The 16,237-nt window shown below is 43.3% G+C and overlaps 1 protein-coding gene across 5 annotated transcripts in view; it reads right to left on the bottom strand.

Moving 5' to 3' along the window:
* VPS13B (vacuolar protein sorting 13 homolog B) overlaps positions 1-16,237 on the bottom strand; it is a 948,921-nt gene that overhangs the window by 66,211 nt on the left and 866,473 nt on the right. For all 5 annotated transcript variants that reach the window (XM_034763372.1, XM_034763367.1, XM_034763371.1 and 2 more), the window contains exon 43: positions 11,414-11,575. In XM_034763372.1, the coding sequence (XP_034619263.1) occupies positions 11,414-11,575 (162 nt within the window). The remainder of the gene's footprint in view (positions 1-11,413; positions 11,576-16,237) is intronic.

Raw genomic sequence — 16,237 nt, 5'->3', positions numbered from 1 at the left:
AGCTTTATTTTGCCTGCTGTTGTTCTGTAAATGGCCTGGGGAGGATTAAGTTAAGTACCAAAGGTTGTTCAGAGAATCTGTAACATCCCTAAGCAATTAAACACGAAAATTTCCAGATAGTGACTGACGTTTGAAGTCACAGTTTCTATATGTTTGAACCCACAGAGTACTGTATATCCTCTTAGACTTCATGGGACATAACCTAGTACCTGAAAGAATAGCAACTTGGAAATAAGTAATGATGAATTATCTTGTTGGAGAAGAAGCATAAGTTACATTTTGGCTTCATTTTTTTTCTTTGGGGAAAGAGGAGGAGGTTTTTAATAGAAGCCTTTCCAAATACCTTTTAAAAAAAGTCATTTATAAAGTTACAGCTGAAGGTCTGTTTTGTGAACACACTATCTAAAGAAGAAAGAAGAAAAGAAACTTTATATTTATTCCAGTATTAAACTGAAAGTGTTACTAAAATTTGTGTAGATAGCTACAATACTTTATATGGTATATTCACTGAAACATCATGCAAACCATGTGAATACCAAACCAAAATTATATTGTAATAGTCATTTAAATTATATATAGCTCATTTAGGAATATTAAACTACAGTATTTTAATGAAAAATATACACAAATCAAAGGTCTGACTGTTCTCTCCTTGAAGTCAATGGCAAAATATGCATTGATTTCAGTGATCATGTGATCAAGTCCTTAAATGCAGACTGCATCAATTCAACCTTATGGTCAATATTATAAATGCATAACAGAAAAGAAATTCAAAGTTGTAGTTCTTATTTATCAACATTTGAAAGTATTCTAGAACTACATAAACTGCTAACCTGCCTAGTAATTCAGGTTCAAGACATTATGTTGCCATACAGATCAAAAGAATATGAGATCAATTCCGACCTATCCATGCCCAGTGCTAAACACAGGTTCATATCACGGTTCTTGATTGCCTGGTTTACTGTAACCTCCTTGTTTTTCATAGGTGTTAAGGGCAGAAGGGAACATTATGACCATTTAGTCTGACCAGTTGCATAACATAGATCATAGAACTTCAACCCCATGATTCCTGCATCAGTCCCATAACTTCTGGTTGAACTAGACCATGTAATCTTTTAGAACGACATTGAATGTTGATTTAAAGACATCAAAATGAGGGCCAACTTGTCACTTCCCAAGGTAAGCTGCTCCAACGTTAATCATGCTCACTGTTAAAAATATGTGCCTTGTTTCCAGTTTAGAATTTACCTAGCTTCAAGTTTTAGCCACTGGATCTTGGTATGCTTTTGTTTGCTACCTTGTAGAACCTCTACTACCAGAAATCTCCCCATGTAAGTACTGTGGCAGAGCTCTGACCTTGTCCCAGTGGGTCCCGTGCTTCTAGGCGGTTTATGCTAGCCTCAGTGGCTTACTGCAACCCTCCATATTGCCCTTCTCTCTCTAGGGCCAGGGTTACAGTCTACTGAGCCCTTTTCAACATAAGCTAGCAAGGAGGTTGGTGAGAGAACTCCCAGTCTCTGTTGTCTCTAGGGCTTATTTATTTCAGAACAGTTTAGCCTCCTGTCCTGATAGAGGCCTGTCTTCCCTTCCCAGGAGGTGTTTCTGTAGTGGCAGGTTAGAGGGAACCCGGGCCTGCCCTCTACTCTGGGTTCCGGCGCAGGGACCCTAATGGTAGCAGCTGTGGCAGCCAACCTTTCACTGCCAGGGTTGCTACATTTCCCTGGGCCACTTCCCCGCAGCTCTCCTGTTTCTCCCTTCTTCACCCTTACCTTAGGGCTCCCTTACCGATGGTTTGAGCCCTTCAGCCACACTTCCTCTCCTCTGGCTCCCTGGCTCTCCCCAGCCTGACTGGAGTGAGCCCTTTTATAGTATCAAAAGGGCGTTAACTAGAGTCAGGTGTTCACATTACCTTCATGGACTCACCTGACTCTTTGCAAGTTAATTGGAGTCAGGTGTTCTCATTAGTCTAGAGCAGCCCCTGCTCTGGTCAGTCAGGGAATAGAAAACTGCTAATCCAGTGGCCAGTATATCTGCCTTCGACTACTTTGTTGTACCCAACTGGCCTGGGTCTATCACAGTACTTACAGATTATTTAGCCATCCTGATTCTCAGCTCATCCTTTCTTCAACATGTACATCATGTTGCAACTAAAAACAAAACAAAACAAAACAAAAAAAAACCCTTCCTTTCCTACAGCTCTGACCAGGTCACCCCTCCTAGAATACCTCTCACTTGCTCCCCATCTCTTCCACATCAAACTCTTCATTCTCACTTTCAGGGTGCTGCAAAATTACACCTAAACCTCAGGCTATTTCTGTCTACTCCTAGTCTCATATTCTGTTCTCTGCACCCTCTTCTTGCCTTGTTGCTCCTCTTTGTCTTCTTCCATCACTCAAACCTTCATACCCTTTTTCATGCTGCTCCTTATGCCTGGAAAAACCTTCCTCTTTCAGCACACCAAGTAGCCCCCTTCTCTACTTCAAAGCCTTTCTCAAAACCCACTTTCTTTAGCTAGCTTTACACCCTGCCCTCTTCTCTTGTGCTACCTATTCCTTACTCTATACCCTACCTTATTCTCAAATTTAAATAACAATACATCAGTAATTACAGCTTCAGACGCAACACAATATTAATCAACATTTTCATTTTTATAGAACTTGCCTCATCCTACTCTGCCCCGTCCTATGTCTGGTGTCATCATTTCCTTTGTTTGTCTAACTTAGTCTGAATGTGCAAACATTTATGCATACGAGCATTCCTAATGAACTGAATGGGACTGCCCACATGCGTAACTACTTATGTAAACTAGTGCTTGTAGGATCAGGGCTTTAGATGGTAAACTCTTTACGATAGAGACTGTTTTTCTCCCCTCTCCTCCTCCCCCCCCCCCAAAACAAATACCATATAAACTTATTGATCTCTCTCAAATAACAATCACCATTAATAATATGGGCAGGGGAGGCATGTGTCAGTCCCAGGACTGTTAAAGCTTAACATTATAGCATTACAGACAGCTATCAAGAGGGACTGAGTGTGCTGTGTTTGGGATCGGCTCCATTTTGAAATGAGGAAGGAAAAGAAAAATAGAGATATACTTAGCTAAACTGAACTATGGCTTATGAAAGGTGAAGAACATATGGGGCATGTTCTGATCTCTGTCACACTAACAAAACACTGAACTAATTCTACTGAATTCAATGGAGTTTTATTAGATTTGAACCAGTGTAACTAACATTAAAATCCAATCCGTTGTCTTTAGCAGCAGATTCATAATATGGAAAGTTAGTGAGAGGAGTGTTAAGTATTAAAAATAAATGGTTAAAGCTAAGTGGATAATAAGGAACTGGTACTAGGGATAGGCAACCTGGCCCAAACTTCAAATTATGCCAGAAATTTGGAAAAATTTCCTTTTTTCACATTAATTTATCATGGCCCCCACTGAAGTCTGCTTTTAAATTTTGGCTGCACTCATACAGTCAGTGTCCTCTTGCCTTGTGCACTGCTGAGAAAGAATATGTAATAGACAGTTTTGGGTGATTACTTGCAAACAAATAATTTTCAGGGAAGCAATTCAGGGAATCTAATGTAACCACATGGGTTTTACACTTGTGAAAGCAGTGAGTTCCTTGGTCAGTCTACTGTCTTGCAAGACAGAATTCCTTAACTATGAGCCAGCTGCTGAGAAGAACCTATCACCCGTGCTTATGATAAATACCATATGCTCCAGTATTCCTAAGGAACACGGCTGTCTTGGAGACAAATGGGGCTTCTGAGATAACTGGGGCCTATCCCAGTAATGGGCTTGAAGATCAAGATAAGGACCTTGAAGCGGATCCAGTGTAGCATGTAGAGCCACTGCAGAAATGTGGCGGCCCATCCCTTTTACTGACCCCTAACAGACCTCTTACTTTCACTAAAATCCACATCAGATCTAACAAGGTTTGGCAATCTTTGCTAGGATTTCTGACAGCTTCATAATACACAGCTTTTCTAAATGGAAATCATGCCTCATAGAAAATCAGGGTTGGAAGGGACCTCAGGAGGTCATCTAGTCCAACCCCCTGCTCAAAGCTGCAGGACCAATCCCCAGACAGATTTTTGCCCCAGATCCCTAAATGGCCCCTTCAAGGATTGAACTCATAACCTTGGGTTTAGGAGGCCAATGCTCAAACCACTGCGCTATCCCTGCCCACTATCAAGTTACTAAATTCTCTGAGGGGGTCAACAAGCACGTGGACAAGCGTGGTACAGTCGATACAGTGTACTTGGACTATCAGAAAGACTTTGACTAGGTCCATCACCAAAAGCTCTTAAGCAAACTAAGCAGTCATGTGATAGGAGGGAAGGTCCTCTCATGGATCAGTAACTGGACAGGAAATAAAGGGTAGGAATAAATGGTCAGTTTTCACAATGTTGAGACATAAATATCAGGGTCTGCCAAAGATCTGTGCTAGAACCTGTGCTGTTCAACATATTCATTCATAAACAATCTAGAAAAAGAGGTGAACAATAAGGTGGCAAAAATTATAGTTGATACAAAATTACTCAAGACAATTAAGTCCAAAGCTGACTGCGAAGAGTTACAAAGGGATCTCACTAAAGTGGGTGACTATAATGGGATTCTCAGTTGGCCAAAGGGCCTAATGATTAGCATCCACTCGGTCATAGGGGAGCCTGGGCCCACCCACTCCACAAGGCTCTGATTCAGGGCCTTAGGAAGGTTAGCAGTGTTCAGCCTCCAGGAGGGGCCCTCTGAGTTACCTTTAAAGGGTGACCAGGTGTCCGGTTTTTGACTGGAACACCTGGCGGCTCTGGTCAGCACTGCCGACTGGACCATTAAAAGTCCAGGTAGCGGCGCTGCACCGCTAAGGCAGGCTGGTCTCTACCTGTCCTGGCTGGCACCGTGCTGCGCCCTGGAAGAGGCAAGCAGGTCCGGCTCCTAGATGGGGAGTGGGGGAGGGGCCACAGAGATCCACACGCTGCCCCGACCCTGAGCACTGGCCCCGCACTCCCATTGGCTGGCGGGGTGGTGGTGCCTGAGGGCGAGACCAGTGTGCGGAGCCTCCTGCCCCCACCCCTTCCCCCCGCCTAGGAGCTGGACCTGCTGGTTTTTTGCTGTTCTCGGGGCGCGCGCAGAGCGTTGCCAGCATAGGCGCAGCAAGTAGGGGTGCAGGGGGTACTTCCCGTGCCTATGCCCTGCTCCTAGCTCTCTGTCCCCCAACCCCTCTCCTCACCTGGAGGTGGGGTTCTGGTCCCGGCCGCTGGCCCCAGGCTCTGCATTGGCCCCACCCCCGCTCCCAGGGCCCACCGGCCCCGCACCCAGGCCTCTGCTCCTTGGACCATGGCTGCTGGCCCATGCCTGGGGCCCTGCACCTGGCCCCACACATGGGATTCTGGCTGCTGTCCCCTGCCCAGGGCTCCACTCCTGGTCCCATACTCTCCCCTAGCTGTGGCCTCGGTCCCCTTACCCCTGTCGGTGTTCCCCCCTCCTGGAGACACAGCCCTGCTCCCAGCCTCGGGGGGTGGGGGGCAGACAGGGATAAGGGGGCTGGCTTTCAGCACCCCCACTACTAAAAATTTTCCAACGCCACTGGGTGCCAGGACAGGCAGGCAGCCTGCCTTAGCCCCCCTGCTGCACCGCTGACTGGGAGCCGCCCGAGGTAAGTCCGACCCCGACCTTGAGCCCCAACCCTCTGCCCCAGCCCTGAGCCCCCCCCAAACCCAGAGACCCCTCCTGAACCCCAAACCTCTCATCCCTGACCCCACCCCAGAGCCAGCACCCCCAGCCCAGAACCCTCACCCTCTCCCTCACTCCAACCCCCTGCCTCAACCCACAGATCCCTCCAGCATTCCAAATCCCTCAGCCCCACCCCCCCAGCCTGAAGCCCCCTCCTGCATCCCAAATCCCTCATTCCCCAGCTCCACCCCAGAGTCCGCACCCTCAGCAGAAGCCCTCACCCCCTCCCACATCCCAACTCTCTGCTCCAGCCCGGAACCCCCTCCCACACCCTGAACCCCTAATTTATGGCCCTACCCCAGAGCCTGCACCCTCAGTAAGAGCTCTCATCCCCTCCCGCACTCCAACCCCCTGCTCCACCCTAGTGAAAGTGAGTGAGGGTAGGGGAGAGCGAGCCACAGAGGGAGTGGGAATGTAGTGAGCAGGAGGCGGGGCCTTGGGGAAGGGGCGGGGCTAAGGTGTTCGGTTATGTGCAACTAGAAAGTTGGCAACCCTAGCTACCTTCCCTGGTCGCTTCCTTCTCTCAGCTTCTGGTCCCAGATAAGGAGAAAGGAAAAAGGAAACCAAACTGCCACCCCAGCTGAACTCCACACACGGTCCTGTTCCTTCAGGGAGGCTTCTCCAGCCCCTTTTGGCAAGAGCCTTCAGGGTACATCTGCACTCCTCCCCAGCCACCCCCTTCTGCACTGGGTTGCTTTCTTTTCCACCCTGGCTCAAGCTGGAGCATTTCCTGCCAGGTTGGAGGGGTGGAGCTAGCTGGGCCCGGTATAGTCCTTTAACCCTTTCCATTCCAGTGTGGGGTTTGTATAGAATGACAAAATGGCAGATGAAATTCAGTGTTGATAAGTGCAAAGTAATGCACATGAGAAAAAGCAATCGCAACTATACATGCAAAATGATGGGGTTTAAATTAGCTGATACCACTCAAGGAAGAAATTTTGGAGTACTTGTGGATAGTTCCCTGAAAACATACACTCAACATGCAGTGGCAGTCATAAAATCTAACAGAATGTTAGAAACCATTAGGAAAGGGATACAAAATAGGACAGAAAATATCACAATGCCACTATATAAATTCACGGTATGCCCACACCTTGAATATGGTGTGCAGTTCTGGTCGTCCCATCTCGAAAAAAGATATATTAGAATTGGAAAAAGTACAGAGAAGGGCAACAACGATTAGGTATATGGAAAAGCTTCCATATGAGGAGAAATTAAAAAGACTGGGACTGTTCAGCTTACAAAAGATGACGACTAGGAAGGACATGATAGAGGTCTATAAAAGCATGACTGGTGTGGAGAAAGTGAATAAGGAAGAGTTATTTACCCTGTCACATAACACAAGAACCAGGGTCACCCAATGAAATTAATAGCCAGCAGGTCTTCACTCAAGACACAGTCATCCTGTGGAACTTGTTACCATGGGATGTCATGAAGGTCAAAAGTATAACTGGATTCAAAAAGGAGTTAGCTAAGTTCATGGAGGATAGGTCCATCAATAGCTATTATGGTCAGAGACACAACCCCGTGCTCCAAGTTCCATAAACCGCCAACTGCCAGAAGCTGGGAATGAATGAGAGGGGATGGACCACTCGAAATTGCCTGTTCTGTTCATTCTCTGTGAAGCATTTGGCACTGGCCACTACCAGAAGACAGAATACTGGGCTAGACTGGTCTGACCCCGTATGGCCGTTTTTATGAGTTCTGGACTTCCCCAAAGTCAGAGAGGGACAATACATTTGGGGATGCCTTGGACCCAAGAAAGGTCAAGAACTCATGAAATTTGAAGAAAATGACTGGCTGGAGCCCAGCAGAAACAGTGTCAGACATAAGACTTTCCAATGAAATATTAACCAAGTTAGAAAGGCTTGTAGGAATCAGAGAGTAAACGGAAGGGCAGAGGAAGAGAAGGGTTAGGTTGACTGAAATGTAGAGGGGTTGGACTAGGAGAAGAAATGGAGAGGAGGAAGGATTTCTCAGAATGTTCAGATGCATTAAGATAAGCCTGCTTACTTATCAAGACCAAACCTTTTGAGGGTAATCATCAATAACTGATAATCTGAAATGCCATACCAATGCATTTTTATATTAAAATGTTAAATAACTTTTAACTATAATCTACTGTAGCATCCTTAATCCAGTAAAATTCATTCAGAACTAAAATAAAACACTTGCAATGTTTTATCTAAATGCCTCTATATTAAACATGTTGTATACACTTATTTCGTTTATTTTTGTTCAATATTTTGACTAGCCAATTACAATACTTCTTCCTACTTTTAATTAGCAAAAGAAAAATGGAGAATTTTATTGGTATGAATGTAAAAGAAATACAATCCTTTTAAAACTATTTATTTTCATTTAACTGAACTGCCTTGCCATATTAAAAAAACATTTTTACAGAGGTTAAATAAAGTATTTCATGGCAACCGCTGCTGCTTAGTGCCTGTGTAACAAGAAACATGAGCCAGCCAAAGTTGTGCAAGTTGGTTTTCTTTCCCAGTAAGAGAATGTGGTATCTAAGACCTTGTCCTAACTCATTTTATCCCCAAGTGTAAGTCAAGTAAGTCAAGTATGAACTAATGCCTGGAGGGAAGTCCCTGACTCCAAAAGTATGGATTATTTCACATTTATCTTACAATCTGCTCTCAGAGTTCTTAAAATTCACTAACTTGGCAAGTCAGGAATTATCATGAGAAATGAAATAATTTCATAACTATGAAGTCATCTAGCATTCCATGAATCTGACACTCACAGGGCTTGTCCAGGCTTGGGCATTATTCTGACCTTTAAATAATAGGTTGTTCAATATCCAGTTCAGCCTGGAACAATTAGAAAAGTGCCGCAACATTACAGGTACAACATGAAGCCTTAATCAAGTTGCTGTTTTCATTACAAACAGACTTGAGTTAATATCTCAATTTAAAAAATAAAACATTTTACACATGACGATTTCTGCAATATTCTTAATAAACATGGTTTGCGTGACCTAAAATGTCTAAATATTAAGTTGTTGACGGTTAATTAAGATGAACCATCTTTCTAATGCAAATGGCATTTACAATGATTCCTGTCTAAAATTAATCACATTAACTAAATTTACATTTGGATGCAAAGTTTCTGAATATTTTTTTGAAGAAAATTAGCTTATAATTGAATAGTGTATGGAAAACCTGTGCTTCCATGCATCATCAGTGAAGCTGCCTCAGTTCCCAGTTTCAATCCCTAAACTTGCTGTCATGGGAAGGGCAGTGAAAATGTTAACAGAACAATAACATTCCAGAGACTATTGCAGCGGGTTGGGATAGCTTCAACATAACAATCTAGTGTCAGCCCAGGAAGTGCTGAAAGGCTCTAAAATTTGGTGCCACCCTTGTATTGTTGCCCTTTTCATTCTGGTGTGCACTAGCTCAAAGAACTAGGGATTGCTGTCCTGTTCTTACATTAGGCCTGCTCTCCTCAGTGAGATCCCTAGCTCTGTCTTGCCCTGCCCTGCCCTTCCTTCTCCCTCCTCTTCAAGGCCTTGCCTTTTCTTTCCATTCCCTTTCCTTCTGCCAGCTCTGCATTGTGTCTTCCTCACATGTAGCTGGTGCACAATGCAGTGCCTCACCCAAGGTGGCTGGCAGAACTACAGAAGATAAATGTTAAGCCTTGCCTGGCTTTCTCTCCAAAATGTTGCCTCTCAAACTGCAGATTTTGGGTGTCTATTGGTTAATAATTTAATGTACATTAATTAAATCCTGAAGTAATCTAATTTCTTAGGATCCAGTTCTGCCATCTGCACTCAAGTTGAATAGTACCTTACTCCACAAGTAGACTAACTGAAAACTATGGGATTACCCACAAAACTAGTTACTACTCAGTATGAGGGTAAAAGAATTTGACCCTTCGATTGTAAACTCTTTGGGAAAAGGGACCATGCTAACCTATGTATTTGTACATATCCTAGTGTAACACAGCCCTGATCTTGATTATTACTGTGTAGACCTTCAGAATTTTGAAGGTGTTGGCTTTATGGTCAGCCACATTCTGTAGTAGAAAGTTCCCCACTCTGTGCCTATTCCTGCTCTCAATGAAGTCAATGGCAAAACTCCCATTGTCTTCACCGATAAAGGGTTGGGGCTTTAATGTTACCATTACTTACCAAACATCATTCTGTGAACCCAAAAAGGATTTGCGTATGGGCACCAGCTAGGAAAACAATTTTTCACAATGTCCCCCCTTTCTCTTGATATTTACCATCCACCCCTCAACATAAATAAACCAAACCAAACCAAACCTCTGGCCTCTGCTATAGGAGTTGAAAGAAGGAAATTGTATAGCAGCTAATAGGAGGATGAGAGACAGAGTAAGTCCTCTTGTACATAGTCCTGTATTGCAGTTGTCGAAGGTAACAAAGGTGCTGCTCTGCTCGTTATATAAAATTGTTTATAAAAATAAGCACAAGTTAAAGACAGAAAGACTAGTACAACCTGGATTGTTCAGGTTAAAAGAACTGCAATAAGGGGTCTTCAAGGTTCCTGATAATGTCATAGATTGGCATGCCAATGATCTGAAAGATTCTAGAAATGGGAGGAAATGTTCATAATTGAAATAATCAAAATGTGTTTTGTCTTGTTGATTTTAATGGCCAATTAGAAAAACTAAACAGAATTTGTAGTGCAGGGTTCGCATGGCCACTTAGTGCATGGCAGGCTAGAGCACTAGATTTATATCCCGGCTTGCTGCACATTAACAGACCAGGTAGAAAAGCCCTACCATTATCTTATCTTATCCCTTGCTGGGCCCAAGATATCCCTTTATTAGCACAACAGCCCCCTCCCCCACTTTAATGTATGCCTACACAATCTCCAACATCTTTGAAGCTTAATTCAGCCTTGAAATAAGTGGTCGCATTCTGCTGACTGGAGAGGCATCTGCAACAACTTACTCTAGAGCTGAGTTTGGTCCACCCAAGTTACCATGTCAATGTAAGGTATGCTTGTTTTGCACACCCACTGACTGCCACTTCAGCACAAGTTACAGTCAGTTTGCCACTTACATCTGTTTCCTAATCAACCTAAACCTTATCACCTCTGAATTTGATTTATAGATCTCAGTCACATCCATTATAATTGACTCCCTAAACATTACCCTATCTTACACATCAAGATTGGAATTGTCAAGGTGCCCAAGGGAATTAGGCACCCAGTTTCCACTGAATTTCTCTTTGGTTTCTTTAAAAATCCGAGCCAAGATGTTTGGCTCCAGAAGTACAGATTGACAAACAGGGTGGAAATAGGCTTTTAATGGTATATGGCTTCCTCTGTAAGAGTTGTGTGAATACCACATGAAGAACAGATCCCAGAAAACTATGCACTGAGAAAAATCAATTTTAAGAACCTGGCAAATTAATTTTTTTGCTTTGGTTCAGAAGCTTGAATTTTTATGAACATGATTTTTCTTTGGGAAGGGTGTGTGCATGTCCAGTTCCAAATCTGAATCACGTATAAACACTTCTGGATTTCCTCATCCCTTTATTTATCTCTTATGTCTGATGTGGCTTCAGCATGTGGCTCCTGATGGAATTGGAAAGCTAAAGATAGCTGAGCACATGAATAAAAACATAGAATCTGTGAATAAAAACTCCAGCCAACTTTAACAATTGCTGCATTTGTAGTGCTGTTTCTGACATACCTGTGGGGACTTGTGAGAGCGCCAGCTGTACTGGTGACTGTGGAGACTAGCCAGCAAAACATTTTCGTCAGTATCCACCTGGCCAAACCGCAATGTCTCCTGTGTGTCATTACAGATCACAAAATGGCTAAAGACCAACTCCTCTGCCTCCGGGCATTGGTTCTGAAAAAAAAAAAAAAAAGAATATGAAAGCCAACAAGCATCAGCTTAATTGCAAGATGTTTGGCAGCTGTCTGCCCAGTGGCGATTGTTACAACACAGAAATGCTGTAAGATCTGTTGTCATTAGCTTTGGTTATAAAGTATTCTATATTGCCAGCATAAGCACAAACAAGTGCTGGGGTCTAAAATGTGTATCCCAAGAATGTATTTTGATTTTTGCTCTTCTACTGTAAATCATAAACATTCAAAGCTAGAAGGAAAATGAAATCTCCCAACTTTTAAAAATGACTAGTGCAAAATTAACATATGTAGGAAATAATGTGTTCTATGGTGCAGACAATGCACTAGAGGCTGAATATAAAGCAATGCTATTGTTCCTCCAAGCTTGATAAAAGATCTGCAAGGCTTACAGGGCACATGTCCTGCTCCCCAGCTTCTTCTTTTACTTTGAAATGCTGCTATGGAACATTCTGGAGCAAATCTTTCCTCCCAGAAGGCTCTCTCTTGTGATGCTGCAACACTTCAAAGTAGCAGGACCGCTAGGGCTGCAACTTGGGGACTAGTTCCACAAATCCACAGGCTTTTTTGAAAATACGTCATGCAATTTAATGGCTCAACATGCAAAATATTAAACTGTCTAATGCATTTTCATAACAACATTTTAATTTGGTAGAAATACTCCCTGCTCAATGTAGCAGTCCCTCCTCCACTCTTTGTATCTGGCTCCTTTTCAGTTCTGAGGTATCACAGCAGAGCAAAGAGCATTCTGGGCATCTTTCCACCACTTATTCTATTTGCATGATGGGACTCAATGACAGTCAATATAAATTATCAACCCACAGGGCTTTACTCACGCCTGCAGGCACAAACTGCAATCCTCTGCACCAGGAGAAGCATTCACTGCCAAGGGAGAATTGGAAGTAATACTACTGCCCTCCCCCAGGGAGGGTTTTGTCAGGATGGAGCTGCTGAAAAGTATACTCAAGGCTCACATAGCAACTCTGCCAATGGAAACTGCCTGGGGGATGTGATGAGTACCATAGCCTTCCCACCCGGGCCACCCCCTCCTATATCCTCACCCACTTTCTGGGTTGCTCTCACAATTATGCCAAATTGCTCCCTTGTAGAGGTTGCAAGTAGCTGGTGCCACTGTCTTTTTTCAGGCGAAATTTCTACAACTGGGATCTTTGAGCCTGAGACTGATCAGGGCGCATTGTTTAGCTCAGCTGAAACAAGGTGTCACTTAACTAAGTAATCCTTTCACCCCTTAAATGGCAGGTTTCTGTAACACAGTGCTCTCAAACATTTTCACAGAGAAATCATCTCACAGATTCCTCTCCCACACCCCCATCACCATTGTGCCAACTCTCTCCTTTTCCACTTGCTATCACATAACACCCTTGTGGCAAATGGAGCAATTGCTTACATGAGGAAGTAATACTAGAATACTATTTATGCAATTGTATGTATATAGCATATATAAATTATCACATTATTTACTTTTGGTTTTCATTTATTTTCCACCCATCTTTCCCTGCACATGCTTCTCTATCACTTGTTCTCTTTTCTCTCTCTGTTGCTTGGTTGCCTTCTCCCCTCAACTTATTGTCCAGTTGCTCCATTCCCATCTCTCCTTCCTAGGATATTTTTCTCCTGCTGGCAGGCAGCTCTAGGCTCACAGGTAGCTTCAGTCTTTGAGAGCTAATTCTATTTCCTCTACTCCCTGTCTTAAGTAGCGGAGTTCCCTAGTAGAAAAAGTGAGGTTGGCTCCTACCACAGCTACTTTCACAAGCTTCCCAAGGTCTCTGACAATGATGTGCCTGGAAACCTGAAAAAAGCATCTGGAAGCAAGAAAGAGAGCCAGGAACATAAGACCAGACAGCTCTCTACAGACCACTAATGGTCCATGAACACAGTTTGGTACCTGCTCTTGTCACAATAGTAAGAAAAACACTGTGGGCCAGATTTTCAGAAAGTTAGGTGTGCAAGATGTGTGCCAAATTTAACTTAAATTATGCCAAATTGTGCCTTTGGATGTGAGTGCCTGGCTATTATTGAATTCAGTGTGAACTCTGTGTGCAAATCAAAAGGTAAAATTTAGCCCCTATGGTGACTCCATGCACAATTTAGGTAACTTAGCATGAAAATGACTAATTAAGTGCATTTGTGTACTAAATTATCTGATTTGTGAGAGCAATTAGGTATGTAATTGGACACTTAACTTCTGAAAATCTGGCCCTTTGTCATGAATTTCTCTTCCTTATGCTGCATATCTTCCATGAAAAGTTAGTCAACTAAGCTAACTGTAGACAAAGTCTCCCTTTTTGTAAGGAGTAAAACTCATAACAGAGCATCTGCATTAATTGTATTCAGCAGCTGATCTGGGTATACTAGATGCTGACATATACAGTGCCACTTCAGAGAGCACAGTTTATTTTGGCACTCTCTAGTGATGGATCTATGACTTCTCATTGTCAAACTGCCATACCCATATATCTACCACAAACATATATTTTCTTGTAACAGCTTTATGAAATATTCTTTTTCAAGGATTTAAAAGCTAAGGAACTCAGTATGTTATTATAGTCAAACCTAGCTCAGACCTTAGTGAATTTAATACAACTTTTTTTCCCCAAGAAACAGCCACTGGATTTGTCTTCTTGGTTCTGCAGCCAGAAAGCCTGAAACAATAGCACCACAAGGAGTTTGAGCTTCTTGGAGTATTAATATGAAGCTCAATTACCATGAAGAGTAACTTCATGCATTTACTGACATGCAAAAATAATTCAATAGGCCAAGCCTAATTTTAATTTTGCGCCAGTGCATATGCACAATTAATGATTGGCGCTTGGGGCAACAAGTTCGCATTTAAGATGCCAGAATAGATGTTTTACAGGCTATGGGATTGCACACCTTGGGTGTGTGACCCTGATCTAACATTGTATGTATGTATCTAAAGGCCACATATGGCTTCCATCAATGTGGTATCTGAGACCCGCCCCACCAATTTTCAATGTATTCATCCTCACAACACTGCTGTGAGGTAGGGAAGTGCATAGATTACTGAGGCTCAGTGACTGGCCTGAAGTCACACAGGAAGTCTGTGTGAAGCAGGGAACTGAACCTGTCTCTTCCAAATCCAGGCTAGTGCCCTAACTATCAGATCATCCTTCCTCTCATTACCTCCAAGGGCAGCATGCAGCACTGTTCCATCAGGCTATACTAACAGCACTAACCACATTTAATGTCAAATACTGATAGCAGTTACTAGCATTATATGCTCCAAGTGCTACCAGCATCTATTGTCTTTAGCAGCAGCATTTCTAAGACTTAGATACAAGTGGTATTTTAAGCCCTAGGTCATATTGGATTCTATTCACATAACTCAGGTCACAGGGCCCCCCAGTAGAGGAAAGTTTACCTGAAGGGAGTTGCAGTGGCACAAGATACCAGTCACCTGCTGGGGGAGAGGGGCTTAGAGGTGGTCACTGATGCCCCAAAGGAAAACAAAGGGGATGTCAAGAGTGACTTGTGGTTGTGCTAATTCAGCACATCGCTCATGGAGCCTCTGCTGCTGGGTTCCTCCATATCTCACATTACTGATGAAAGGTATCTTTCTCCAGCAGAACACTGCCTGCTTTCCCTTGATGTTAGCACGCTCTGAGGCACAGTGGGTGAACTTAGCCCCAAAGCTGCTGCTAATGTCTAGTACTAGAAATGCCTGGGGTGGGAGGGTTCTGAAAGGGAGAAAAGAGGCAAAAGGAGAAGAGGAAGAAGTGTAGACTGGCAAAGGGGAGGGTAGGAATAATAGTTAAAGGAGAGGATCTAATCCCCAGACACAAAGAAAGAAAACAAACAAAAATTGGGGCACGGTGCAGGAGTCATGTCAGCAGAGGACTGACTGGCCACTAAAAGAGCTGCAAACAAAAAACATGCCTAAGACTGGGTTAGGGAAAAATGCTCTCTTGAATCAAAATAACAATCACAGGATTTGACAAAAGATCAATGCCCTGAACTGGGTATGGACAAAGGTCAATTCCTGGGGGACAACTCCCTGCCCTCTCTAGTCTGTTCCTAGGTCTTTCTTTTCCTTCAGGGAGGCCTGGAAAGTCTCTCTTGTTCACAGGGTTTTCAAATAATTTGTGAACTCAATTCAGAGAGGAAACCCCCTTCTCTATATACTGCTGGTCCTCAAGCTTTCCCTGTCTCAGGGCTCTGTGCTCATTTGAATGACCATAGCCAGAAAGATCTTCCAGCTCAAACTTATTTCAAAGCAGTGCTAGATATGGGAATGACTCATGATAACCCTGTGCATGGGGTTATCTTCTGAGTGTTTTGCAGGCTACTGTACAGTTGTGGAAGAGTTTTGCATATATTACTTAATGTGGCTGTTCTGCTGAAAGGACTTTAGTAATTTCATATATCCTTTCCAACTGTTTTTCTAAGACAGAACAGCAATCTTTGATGATTGTTACAGTCAAAACCTAAGGTATGATATGCCTGCTGCATTTTGACATTATCAACTGAAATTTAAATAGCAGCTATATGCATATACTATTCCTTCTTCCAATCCTTGTAGCAGAGATACAAGGAAGCCGCTGTGATCACAGATATCTGACTGACTGGAAGTTATCTTGGAAATCAGACTGAGTTTTCTTAATGA

Source organism: Trachemys scripta, chromosome 2 (genome assembly GCF_013100865.1).
Source record: "Trachemys scripta elegans isolate TJP31775 chromosome 2, CAS_Tse_1.0, whole genome shotgun sequence".
Taxonomy (NCBI): Eukaryota; Metazoa; Chordata; order Testudines; family Emydidae; genus Trachemys; species Trachemys scripta.
This window is presented reverse-complemented; position numbering and strand designations above follow the sequence as displayed.